Source organism: Macaca fascicularis, chromosome 5 (assembly GCF_037993035.2).
Source record: "Macaca fascicularis isolate 582-1 chromosome 5, T2T-MFA8v1.1".
Lineage (NCBI taxonomy): Eukaryota > Metazoa > Chordata > Mammalia > Primates > Cercopithecidae > Macaca > Macaca fascicularis.
The window spans coordinates 57,124,050-57,137,518 of record NC_088379.1 but is presented as its reverse complement, the minus strand read 5'-3'; the positions used below and the strand labels follow the sequence as shown (position 1 = coordinate 57,137,518).

The window sequence follows — 13,469 nt, the reverse complement described above, 5'->3', positions numbered from 1 at the left end:
AGACAAAGAAAGATTCAGCAGTTACTGGCTGAGAAGTTTGCTGCACTCTAGCACACACATACAAACACCCTTCTGAGAGAAAATACTGTCCCTTCCCAGATGTTTTCTGTTTAGAATTGTACAGAAATATATTCTCCCAGTATAAACCCCCGACAAATGTAGAGGCAACTTCCCATAAGCCTTCAGTAGCTTTTTCCTCCTTCAGAATGAACACAGCTAATTCTGACTCCCTATCCTACCAATAACACACATTTAAAATCCATATATGTAACACGCAATTTCATCTAGCTTGATAGATTTTAGCAACTTAACTGCATAGCAGTCTAAACACCCTCCTTTCTCTTCCCGTGTTTTAAAGAAAATAGAAATGCTTAGGTGAAAACCAAATCATTATTGTTTATTCCCCATTAGATATTGTTATTTTGTCTTAGAGGTTGGTTGGATGGCTATGAATGTTATTTTATCTTTTCCCCCAAATATTTCTTAAGCCTGGTTGATTAAGAAATAAAGCTAAAACATGGGTGTTAAGGGAAGTGAAGAGATTCCTCCAAATCCCAATTAAATACTTTGTATTATTTGGGAAACTTTTTAGAAAGACAAGTGAATACAGAACAGTACTTGGGTACCCTTTTCATAAAGGGAATGCCATATTTAGATGTTATTTAATTTGGGGAGTATGCAGGCAGAGGGGGAAATATTTCCAAATGAAATACTTCTTTTGTACTGCTTTGCTCCAACAAATTCTGAAATTTCTGAACAATGCGTCGTCTCTTATATTGTCACTGTGCCAGGACTGCATTCTTGAACTTCCTCCTGGTCTCCTGCACAGCAGCCAGACCTACGCTGACTGGAGAAGCATCTCACGGCAAGGTGGTCTGCTCCTTGCATCCTCTTCGGCATCTGCCTTATTTGTAGTTATGATGAGTTAAAAATAAAACAAAGTTATTCTCACCACATAACTATTGTGGTTATATATATATATATATATATATTTCCTATTGAATACATTTCAAGAACATTACCAGTAAGCTTTTGGGAAGGTTTGTTAATCATTTTTCTCATCCTTGCTTTAGAGAATTCTGACAAGTTAAGTGACCTTGTAGAGGCTGTCTGCCTGAGTTAAAACCAAAATGTGGAGTGTGTTTCTGCTGCTGGCTTAGTTGATGCTATCTCCAACAAATGCTGCTTGCTCTTACCAGTCAGATGCTGACAGGGCAGGATTTTACAAGTTTTTGACAAGGATTTAGCTCTTTTTCAAAATTCTCATTAGTGAGGCCTTTCTGCCTCCAAAAACAAAGTCATCATGGAAATCAGTTCCTCTGTATATGACAATTGATCCATCTCTGGCCTGAAATAATGACTGCAGGAGGCTACCATTTTGAACTACTTGTAGCCTGAGACCTTCTCATATATTTGGCAGGTCTGGCCTTTCCTCAGCCAGCTTGAAATCCTCTCTGAAACATGCAACCCTCCATTTTCTTCTCTGTAATTCTTCTTCATTGCAGAATAAATAGATACTAGTGGTGGAGCTTAAGTGCACATCAGACTCTTGCCTGTTACCACTTTCTTTCTGTGAGACCTTGGAAAGCTTAACCTGTTAAAAGTGGGTAGGACCTGCAAAGCTACAGAAAGATATCCAACATTTCTGCCTTAGAGACAGAAATGTGTATCTGTTCATTGCATAGATTTAAAATATAGTAGAGCCTATAAAGAGAAACCCTTGGAGAAATAAGATTACTGGTGGGGATTTTTCCCCCAGATGCTAAGTTAGAGACTTCTCTGGTTCTCACAGTATTTTGTCTGATATATAACATAATCACTGTGAGATGCTGTGACAAACCTTATTGAATTGCTGAGGAAATTGCTCAATGCATGGAACCACAGTATTGGAATATAGACTTGATTCTGTGGAATGCAACTTGTAAATCTTTTTTAATACCTTTCTACACGCACACATTTAAGCTTATACAAAACAGAATCGACTTTCCACAAAATGTGAAGATACAAATAGCTAACAATAATCAAAATTTTGCTATGTGCCAGTCATTGTGTTGTGTTTTATAAGTATAAAGTTAGTCTTGGCTGGGTGCTGTGGTGCACACCTGTAATCCCAGCACCTTGGGAGGCCAAAGTGGGTAGATAGCTTGAGGCCAGGAGTTCGAGATCAGCCTGGCCAACATGGCAAAACCCCATCTCTACTAAAAATACAAAAATTAGCTAGGCCTGGTGGTGTGCATCTGTAGTCCCAGCTACTTGGGAGACTGAGGCATGAGAATTGCTTGAACTCAGGAGGCAGAGGTTGCAGTGAGCTGACATCGCGCCACTGCCCTCCAGCCTGGGCAACAGAGCGAGACTCTGTCTCAAAAAATAAAACAAAATAAAATTAGTCCTCACATCTGTGCAGTGAGGTAAATACTATTATTATCTCTAAGTTACAGAAGAATGAACCAAGTCACAAAGAGGATACAAAATTTGCCCAAAGTAGTAAGGTGAGGTTTTGACCCCATACTGCCTGACTGCAGAGTCTTTAAGTCAATATACCATGCCGTCTCCTTGAATAAAAAGAGGCTGGGAATGGGGAAAGAGAGGCAAGAGTTAAACGTTCTGTATCTGAAAATATCAGCCAATGAATTTATTTCATTTTAACATTTATTGATTACTATTTCAGTCATGCATCATATAATGGTCAAGGATGGACCAGATATGCGACAGTGGTCCCATAAGATTATAATACCATACTTTTACCGTACCTTCTCCATGTTTAGAAACAAAAATACATATCATTGTGTTGCAACTGCCTACAGTATTCAGTACAGTAATATGCTGTACAAGTTTGTAGCCTAGGAGCAATAGGCCTATACCATATAGCCTAGGGATGTAGTAGTCTATGTCATCTGGTTTCTGTAAGCACACTCTATGATGTTTGCACAAGGACAAAATTGCCTAATGATGCATTTCTCAGAACATATCCCTGTTGTTAAGTGACACATGACATCAGATTTTTCATAAGGATTTCTAGTTAATTTTAGTAGTTACTTGAAATATTCTAAAGTAGGTGAATATTGTTGTCTTCACATTTCATCAGTGACAGAGATATTGAGATAACTAACTTGCAACCCAAAACAAGAGGACTGAGATTCAGTAGACTTTAGATTTACATTATTATTATTATTATTATTATTATTTTTGGAGACGGAGTTGCGCGATCTCAGCTCACTGCAAGCTCCGCCTCCCGGGTTCACGTCATTCTCCTTCCTCAGCCTCCCGAGTACCTGGGACTACAGGCGTCTGCCACCATGCCCAGGTAATTTTTTTTGTACTTTTAGTAGAGACAGGGTTTCACCGTGTTAGCCAGGATGGTCTCGATCTCCTGACCTCGTGATCCACCCGTCTCCGCCTCCCAAAGTGCTGGGATCACAGGCGTGAGCCACCGTGCCCAGCTGATTTACATTATTAAGTATGCTAAGAATTGGTGTATTTTTAAGTCAATTTTGAGATAATTAACAAAAATAAATTAGACAAGAAGTTGGTATAATTCTATGCCTAGTATTTTTCCCATAGCCACTGCTTTTTTGCTGTAATTGCCATAATAAGTACTTTGTACTTCTTACCAGTTCACAGAAAATTTAAGTCTTGACAGTGAATATATGCTTAAATTAAAGCAAGAAATGCAACAGGAATTTATCTTCTTGGACTTGTATCAGATTGGGAAGATATTTTCCTTTGTCCAAGTGGTATTTTGATTGACAGAAGATTGAGAGAATTCTCTCAATCATTTATTACTGGGTCTAATTCCTTTATTTTACCCACATCCACATAAATAGTTTAAGCTTGATATTGTAGGGGCCAAATCATGTGAATACAGAAGTTAGATTCATTGTCAAACTGAAATGCAAAGGATATAATAGGATATGAATATATATTTATACTTTACTGTGTTAGGAGCTCACATGGGACCTAGGCTTTTCCAATTAATTATTGGCAAAGTGGCACATTCATGTCAACATAGGGAAAAGTGGTGGGAAAAGACTTTTAAAGGACCATAAATTTCATGGAGAGCAGGAATTCTCATTCCCTACAATGATACTTGAGTGAATCAGAATACTATGGAATTCATTTTTCTCAAGCCATTCAAGTCTGATTGCATCCAGCCCAGCTGCCATTCAACCTGTAAAGATTCCATGGCAAGACCTTGGGCTTTGAGATCATGGCTTGAATCATAGTTTCTCCACTCACTTAACTGTGGGCAAGATATGTCACCTCACTGAGCTGCAATTACATACCCCGCTTCCAATTGTTATAGATTAAGTTACAAAAAAAAAAAAGTCAAGTGCCTAATATTCCAGGCATATAATTTGTTGGTGCAAGGTACTTAGCAGAGTGTCTGGTACACAGTAAATACCCACTACCTGTAGCTGCAATTATGAATAATGTTCAGGGGTTTGTTTCTTCTGCCTGCTATCACCTTTGACCCTTTCCATTGCTTATTAGTTTCTCAGCCACTAAACAAAAACAATGAGGAACGGGGTGAAGAGCAGTTAACCCTTTGGGCAGGGTTAAATGGCAAAATAAATTACTGAAATTAAGTTAGAGATTATATATGGATTTATTTTTTTCTGGTTTTTGCCTGTCTCCTGTCATAAATAATTGGGAGTTGAATGTATTATCATCAATAGCAACATCATCATCTTCATCATGGACCTGAACACAGGGACCAAATTGTATACTGTCAAAAACTGACAACCCTTTCAGGACCCCAGTATATACCCTCATTGATAAAAAACAACTACCCCTGAAAAGTCCCTAGAGTTATTGATCTCACATGTGAGTGAACTTTTTCCCAGAACTTATTGCAACCCAATTACAATCCAAATTCATATCTTCACTAATTGTAACTAAGAACATTTGAGATTTTTGCAAAATGTAATAGTCTATCCTTTCCCGTCATCTCTCATATTTCCCTATTGCCATTTGAAAAGTTTGACCCATTGAATTCATTGTCTTCGTTACCCTATTTCAAGTTTAGCAGTTGTTTTGAACTCTGGAGATAATCGTTAGGAGACTTCTCTTACTTAGGAAACATCCTTGTTAGAGGAGGCACCTGGTGAGACAGACTGAAGTTCAAATTCTGACTCTGCCACTTTTTTTTTTTTAATCTTCAGCTTATCTCCTGCATCGATGCCATGGGATTATGTAAGAGTGCCACCACGTGGCTTGACAATAGTAGGTTGCCAGTAAATAGGTGTTTCTTCTCCTTTTTACCCCACCCCCTTGGTAAATTTAAACACCTGTTTATTGGCAGTAATGCTGTGTCTTTCTTGTGTTTCAAGGATGTGCTTTTGGGGCAAGACAATGGCTTTGGTCTTGTGAAGGATCCATGTTATTTGGCTGGTCCTGGATCTAGGTATGTACGTGTACTTATGATGCTCTCCACGTATGAATGCTGCTGGTGTTAAACTACTCTTGTTCCTTTCTACAAGAAATTGAAATATGATGTTGTATAGTGTCACATGCTTTTTTGATTTGTCTAGGCCGTGGATAACTTTTTATTTTCCATTTAGAAATGATTTTCTTTGAGAATGACAGTTGTTCAAAATAGGTTTTGAACATGTGCTATTGAGGACAAGGTAGACTTGGCTAACCAGTTTGACAACAGAATAATTAATGGAGGTGCTTTTCTCGCGCATGCCCCTTGGCTCTCACACACAGGGCCTCCTGTGTGGCTGGTCTCATCCAGCTCTGTGTGCAGAGCATCACGTCTGGTGACCACAGTGCTAGGGAAGAATGGGCATTTCATGAACAGCTTCACAGAGGAAGGCAAACTGTAAGCATTGGAGGTGAAAAATAAAGCTCAAAATCATAATTTTATACATGTGAGGATAGAAAACAGAGGAAAGTCATTTTTTTAAAATGCCATCAAAATCATATTCTAGGTAGAAAAACATAATGAGCACTTTTTTAGAATTTAAAATTTTGAACTGTTCACATGGGACTTAAGTAGAAATTTCCAGAAAGGGTTTTTCTCTGAACCATGTACTCTGTATGTAGTTTTAATGCAGCATTACAGAGTTATCTACTTTAATCTATTATTACTAATGATAATATACGTACACCCTACCTACTCCTTTCCATGTTTTTAAGCCATTTCCTTAATTTTTCTTATATTTCATTCAATCATTGTTTCTACATTCACCTTCTTAATAACACAACGCAATACTGTCAAGTAGAAGCAGCCAACATGGTCAGGAAGTAGGTATTAATTACCTGCTTTCCAGCCAAGATCAGCCTTCTATATTTATATGCTCTTGCTCCTATAGGTGTGTTGACAAGGAAAAAAGTATTCAAGGTGAGACTGAGGACTTTGGTTAGTTTGGGTGCATTAATTAAATAGCTAGAGACAAGGGAAAAGTAACAATAAACTAGAGCACTGCTAAAGAAAATTGGTCTGAAATCAAAGGTGGGACTAAACAACAAACAATCAAATAACCCTATTTAAAAATGGGCAAAGGTGAAAAAAGAACAAGATCATATCCTTTGCAGCAACATGGATGGAGCTGAAGGCCATTATCCTAAGCAAATGAACACAGGAGCAAAAAAACAAATACCGCATGTTCTCACTTACAAGTGGAAGCTAAACATTAAGTACACATGGACACAGAGAAGGGAACAATAGAGGGCGGAGGGTGGTAGGAAGGTGAGGATTGAAAAAACTACCTATCAGGTACTATGCTTACCTGGGTGACAAAATTATCTCTACACCAAACCCCAGCGACATGCAATTTACCCATGTAACAAACCTGTACATGTAATCCTTGAACCTAAAATAAAAGTTGGAAAGGAAAAAAAAAATTGAAGGTGACAGGTGAGTGGACTGCTTGTTGGCTCAGTGGCAGTATCGACAATCTGAGAAACACAGGTAGCAATTTTGTGGGGAGGGGAAATCTTCCTCAACAAAACTAGTTCTGTGTTAAAAAAAAAAATTATGAGCTGTAAAAATGCCAAAAGAATAAATATGACAAGCATCACATACCGCTGAATAACTGAAATGCTTGTCCTGTTCTTCAGCAACTGACATTAGCATAGGTGCAGCTGCATGCCTAGTGCTTGCTGAAAAAGATATTGATAATTTCAGGATATGTAATTCTCAGCTGTCCTGGGGAAAAGCATAAGCATGGAAAGTGCAGCCGACAGGAAAACACGGGAGGGACTTGATCACAGATCCTGTGCTATGAATTTTGAATACTAAAAATTCTGCTTGCAGCGTGTTTTTCTGACCACCACAACCAAGAAGACACAAAAAAGTATAACACTCTTTTTTTTTTTTCTAAAGTTTTGCATGGTCTTTTACCATAGTCACTCTGTTAATAATAGTAGGAAGACAAGAGTCACATCAACTGTGGACAACATTGAAATGTCAGAATAATTTGGAAGGTGGAATTTGGAGGAATGTGCCCTCTGTTCTCCATGGATGCTTATTAGGATCAGTTTTCCTCCATGCTGACATAATTCTCTCTAAATACATAAAATTCAGACTTTACATTAGTGCTTTTGTAAAAACATAAAATGTTCTAATTTATAGAAAAATAGAGATTTTGCACTGTTCAAGTTTTATAAGAGTTTGATGCCTTCATGGGTCACAAAGAGACAATAGTTATCATTATTATATACTTCTTTCCTGCTTTCAAACTATTCTCCATTCTTTTTGGCTTCCATTTTAAAGAAAAACACTAGAGGACACCAATCGAACTAAATTCAGACATTCACTTGTTAATTTCAAACATAAAAATTTACTTGTCTGTATAAAAATGGGCAAATGACTTAAATAGACATTTCTCTAAAGATGGCAGACACATGGCCAACAAGCAAGTGAAAAGATGCTCAACACCACTAATCATCAGAGAACTCAAAACCACAATGAGATGTTACCTCACACACATTAGGATGGCTGCAATTAAAAAAACGAAAAACAACAAGTGTTGGTGAGGATATGGGGAAATTGGAAACCTTGCACACTGTTAGTGGGAATATAAAATGGTGCAGCCATATGAAAAACAGCATGGAGGTCTCAGAACATTAAAAATAGAACTACCATATGATCTGGCAATGCCACTTCTGAGTATATGTCCAAAAGAATTGAAAGCGGGTCTCCAAGAGATATATTGCACACCCATGTTCATAGCAGCAGTATTTACTATTCACCAAGAGGTAGAAACAACCCAAATGTCTACTCATGACAGATGATTGGATAAAACAAAATGTGGTGTAGCCATACAATGGAATGTTACTCAGCCTTAAAAAGGAAATTCTGCCACATGCTACAACATGACATTATGTGAGGTGAAATAAGCCAGTCACAAAAAGACATACTGTATAATTTCACTTGTATGAAGTGCTTAAAGTAGTCAAATTTGTAAAAACACAAAGTAAAATGGTGATTTCCAGGGGATAGTAGGAGGGGGAAATGGGGAGTTATTACTTAGTGGGTACATAATTTTAGGGTGCAAGTTGTGAAAGTTGTGGAGATCTGTTTCACAACAGTGTGAACATATTAACACTACTGAACTTAAAAATGGTTAGGATGAAATTTTATGTTGCTTTTTTAACCACAATTTTTTAAAAGTGCTTTTTTTTTAAAAAAAAAAAAAAAAAAAAAAAAAAAAAGGAAAACAAAACAAAGGTGAGACTAACTGCTCTCAAAATCCATTCTTGAATAGTAGGATTCCTGGATACATATCAGCAAGACTCTGGGTGAGCCTCTCACACTGTATTATAAAAGGGACTTGAACAAAGTCTTTTTTTTATCCCAAACTTCATTCCTAAAAACACAAAATAATCACCATGGAGAAGCATTCTCAACCAAGCTAAGCATTTCCTACTGATATTATCTTCAAAAAGAAAATGCCACTTTGGTATAGTCTGTGTAAAGTAAGGCCACACAAACTAAAAGCAGCATATGAAAGTCTATTGGGCTGGATTTTTAAAGGATAAGTGCTATATTATTGTATGTTTTAGTGATGTCTCCCCCTTTAGAAAAGCCTCAAGATATAATAAATAAAATAAAGGCATCTGAATTCGTTGTTAAAACATCAGATTTCAGCTGACTCCACGTCCTCTTAAAGGATGCTGAGTTTAACAACAGTTTGTATGCTACAGTCTGGAGAGCAGCTGGGCAAAGGAGACGTCACTGTTCAACAGACACTTGCTGAGGGGATACTTGGTGCCAGGTATTGGGGATGCCAGGATGGATGAGAGAAGGGAAGAGCGTCCCCAGCAAATCTCCTTCCTCGGGGTTTCTAATATGCTCATGGGGGAAGCCACCAGGAAGTGCAGAGTGGCTACTCTTCACTATGGGGAGGTTCCTGGTAAAGAAACCATGTTTGAATGAAAGGGACCGGTCATCGGAAGGGAGGGGTTGCATCAGAGAGAGAGGTGGGCCCTTTATTTCATCATCTGCATCTGTGTGTAATAAAGGAAAAATAAAGGCATGAGAAGAGCTAATTTGGTTCTTTGCCATCTTCTTCCACCACGCATTCTGCTTGCCTGGCACTTGGATGATCTTGTGGCAAGCCCTGTATTATTGCTCTGATGTGGGACTGAGTCACCGCTCCCTCAGAGGAGTCTGATCTGTGAGATGAAATGTGCCATCTGCGGTCCAGATTCACTCACATAGCCAGTCAGGGAACGGCAGACAGGGAATGTACAAATCATGGTGGGTTTGCTGGAGAGCTTTTTATCCTCACATTAACTCTTGCATAGCAGGCAGTGTCACAGATTCTTTTTTCTTTGTTTTGGTTTGTGGTTTTTTTCTCCTTTAGAACACAATAACAAAAGTTTTGCGAATTGTTGGGTTTTTCCTCGGAGTCTAGAGTACAGTTGTTTAAATCACCATGTACCATATTTGCTTATTATTGCCAGCCTCTTTCTCCAGAGGTAACTGTTTATTAGCTCCTTAGGTGAGCCTCTCCCCCTCCTTTTTATTTTTCATCAGATGAAATGAAAACACTAGGAGAGTAACCAAACGTTGTAAATAAAACCTTCAAATTCAGCAGCCCATGCAAATGCTTTCAAAACAGACCTCCCCCGTGGGGATTACACCGGGAGAGAAGAAGGCAGTGTTATTCTTCCCCAGAGCTGGGAGCTATTTCCTGAAGTAGTCCTAAAAGGGGCTGCAGAAATGTACTGTTTGTTTTTATATCCTGAAGCCTGTCCTCAAAAGCTGCCTTATGTTGCATGGTGTGTACAGGATGTGGGGGCGGTGAGAGGGTTAATAAAAGAAAATGCCTTGTGAACCCAGGCATTCCATGTGACATTTTCCTGTAGGAATTTATGCCTGTCGAGTACTAGTTTAACTTGGGTCTTTCTGTGAGCAGCCAGGGAGGACAGTGTGCAGTTTCTGGGGGGAGGAAAGGAGGTCCTCCTTCCTCTTAAGTGCTTTTCTCATCTATGTAAGGAACATTGGGCTGCATGCTTGCCCCTTTCTTCAGAGCTGTAACCCTCCTGTCTGTGTGCTGTTCCAGGTCACTCAGTTGTTCAGAAAGAGGCCAAGAAGAGATGCCGCTGCTCTTCCACCATCCTACCCCTCGTTGGGGTGGTTCAGGTTGCAAAGCCATTGGTGATTCCTCCGTTCCTAGTGAATGTCCTGGAACCCCGGACCATCAGAGGCAAGCCAGCAGGACACCCTGTCCCAGGCCACCACTGGCAGGAACGCAAGGGCAGCTCACAGACACCAGGGCTGCACCCCTGACCCCACTTGGCACCCCTCTACCTTCAGCTGTTCCCTCTGGCTACTGCTCACAGGATGGTCAGACAGGGCGACAGCCTCTCCCGCCCTACACCCCTGCCATGACCCACAGAAGCAATGGTCACACCCTGACCCAGCCTCCCGGTCCAAGAGGCTGTGAGGGTGATGGCCCAGAGCATGGGTTAGAAGAGGGAACGAGGAAGAGGGTCTCACTGCCTCAGTGGCCACCGCCTTCTCGAGTGAAGTGGGCCCACGCAGGCAGAGAGGACAGCCTTCCTGAGGAATCGTCAGCCCCTGAGTTTGCAAACCTGAAGCACTATCAAAAACAGCAGAGTCTTCCAAGTTCGTGCAGCACTTCTGACCCAGACACGCCTCTTGGGACCCCGAGCACTCCAGGGAGGATATCCCTCCGAATATCTGAATCCGTCCTGCGGGACTCCCCGCCACCTCGCGAGGATTATGAAGACGAAGTGTTTGTGAGGGATCTGCACCCCAAGGCCACGTCCAGCCCCACGTTTGAAACTCTTCCCCCACCCCCACCTCCTCCACCAAGTCAGGAAACCCTGGTGTATAGCATGGATGACTTCCCTCCACCTCCTCCCCACGCAGTGTGTGAGGCGCAGCTGGACAGTGAGGATCCTGAGGGGCTGCGCCCCAGGTGAGTGAGCAGACTGGGCAGGTTTCCTTCACTAACAGGAGAGTGTCATGCCCCAGGTGGCCCAGGTCCTTTTGCTGGCCACAGAAGAGACCTGGCATGGAGATGTTTCTATACAGCTCAGCTCAGGACAGTATTCATCTGTTTGCCTCAGGAGGTAGTTGGACCAGTGTCATTGGGTACTGAGGAGTCAGGGTGGCAGAAACGGAAGCTGGAACCCAAGGGGCACATTTCACTTCTGGGGACAGGATAGGCTCAGGCGGTCCTCCTCCCTGGTCGAGTTCTGAATCAGTTAGGAAATAAGACAAAAGAGGAGAGCATATAGAAGACAAAAACATCACTTTTGTTACTGACAGAGCTAACATGAAAGAATATGGCTTCAGATTGTAAGTGGGTCCCTTGATACTGAACCCCCAAGTTAAACAGGTTTACCTACTTCATCAAAGGTCATACTAGACACACAAATACACATAGATATTACTATACACAGCCGTGAGGCAGCCTCAGTCTCGAAAGAGAAGAGACTGGGATGTGAATGCTGAGCTTCTCTTTCCAAAATCACTCCATGTCCATAGGAATAAAGAGTAGGGCTCAAGGTCAGTAATGTTTAGGGAAAACCTCTTGGAAGCTAGGAGAATGAGAAAGCAGCATTCCCCAACACATAGTCCCTAGAACAAGTGATCTCTCAAAACACCAAAAAAACACATTGCCTGACAGCACCTTTGGAGTGGCTTTCTTTAAACACCGCAAGAGTGACTTATTACCACTACCCCCTGTTAATTTAACCTAGACCTTTCAGAAATCTCTGGAATCTAACAGCAACATTCACCCAAACTGAATTCCTATTCCATCTTCCTCAGGAGATGACAACCTCCTGACCAGCTGCTGGGCTCAGGAGGCCCTTTAGAGTGCTGTGGTTTTCAAAAGACGGGGTTGACCTCAGAAATGTGACTATCTCACCCCACTCCTATGTATGTATCTATGTATGTTTGTGTGTCTAGCATGAACTGTGACTAGGTAGGTAAATGTTTTTAATTTGGGGGTTCGGTATCAGGAGACCTACTTACAATCAGAAGCCATATTCTTTAACATTAGCTCTATCAGTAAGATGTAGAAAATGTGGAAGATGTGGAAAGCTACAACCCTGATGTGGAAAGCTTCTCCCTCAGTCTTCCTCCACCCTCTTATCATCCCCCTTCTCTTATCACTCTCTCTTTCTCTCTCTCTCTTTTTTTAATATCCCTGGCAGCTCCAACAAACTTTCGAAAGTGACAATTGCAAGGGAAAGGCACATGCCTGGTGCAGCCCATGTGGTAGGTAGTCAGACACTGGCTTCCAGACTCCAAACTTCTATCAAGGGTTCAGAGGCTGAGTCCACACCACCCTCCTTCATGAGTGTTCACCCCCAACTTGCTGGGTCTCTTGGTGGGCAGCCAGCACCCATCTGGACTCAAAGCCTCACCCATGATCCAGTCAATGGAACTCAGGGTTTAGAAAAGAAAGTCAATTCTGATCCTCAGAAGAGCTCAGAAGACATTAGAACAGAGGCTCTGGCCAAGGAAATTGTCCACCAAGACAAATCTCTGGCAGACATTTTGGATCCAGATTCCAGGCTGAAGACAACAATGGACCTGATGGAAGGTTTGTTTCCCCGAGATGTGAACTTGCTGAAGGAAAACAGCGTAAAGAGGAAGGCCATACAGAGAACTGTCAGCTCTTCAGGATGTGAAGGCAAGAGGTAAGTCCCTGGTGATGTCTTCAGAGCGACTTACAATCGAACTCCTTCCATGGGGATGATGATAAGTCTAGGACTTGTTGCCTGATGTTTTCCCACTTCCACAGCTCCTGACCCAAGAGTGCCATTTTTATCTCAGTCTTGCAGGAATGGCTCTGGGAGGAAGGATGCGGGACAGATGATGCAACAACAAAGAAAGTAATAGTAATAATGATAATAACTGCAATTAATACCCATTTTTCACGTGTCAAGCATTGTATTTATTTATTTATATCAACATTATTTAATTTTCACAAGAACTTGCTGAGGTAGCTACCAATTTTATCTCCATTTACAAA

General features: G+C 40.9%; 1 protein-coding gene across 7 annotated transcripts in view; it reads left to right on the top strand.

Moving 5' to 3' along the window:
• SHROOM3 (shroom family member 3) overlaps positions 1-13,469 on the top strand; it is a 348,621-nt gene that overhangs the window by 313,433 nt on the left and 21,719 nt on the right. For all 7 annotated transcript variants that reach the window (XM_045392457.3, XM_065544545.1, XM_015450386.3 and 4 more), the window contains 3 exons: positions 5,331-5,404; positions 10,518-11,399; positions 12,646-13,134. In XM_045392457.3, the coding sequence (XP_045248392.2) occupies positions 5,331-5,404; positions 10,518-11,399; positions 12,646-13,134 (1,445 nt within the window). The remainder of the gene's footprint in view (positions 1-5,330; positions 5,405-10,517; positions 11,400-12,645; positions 13,135-13,469) is intronic.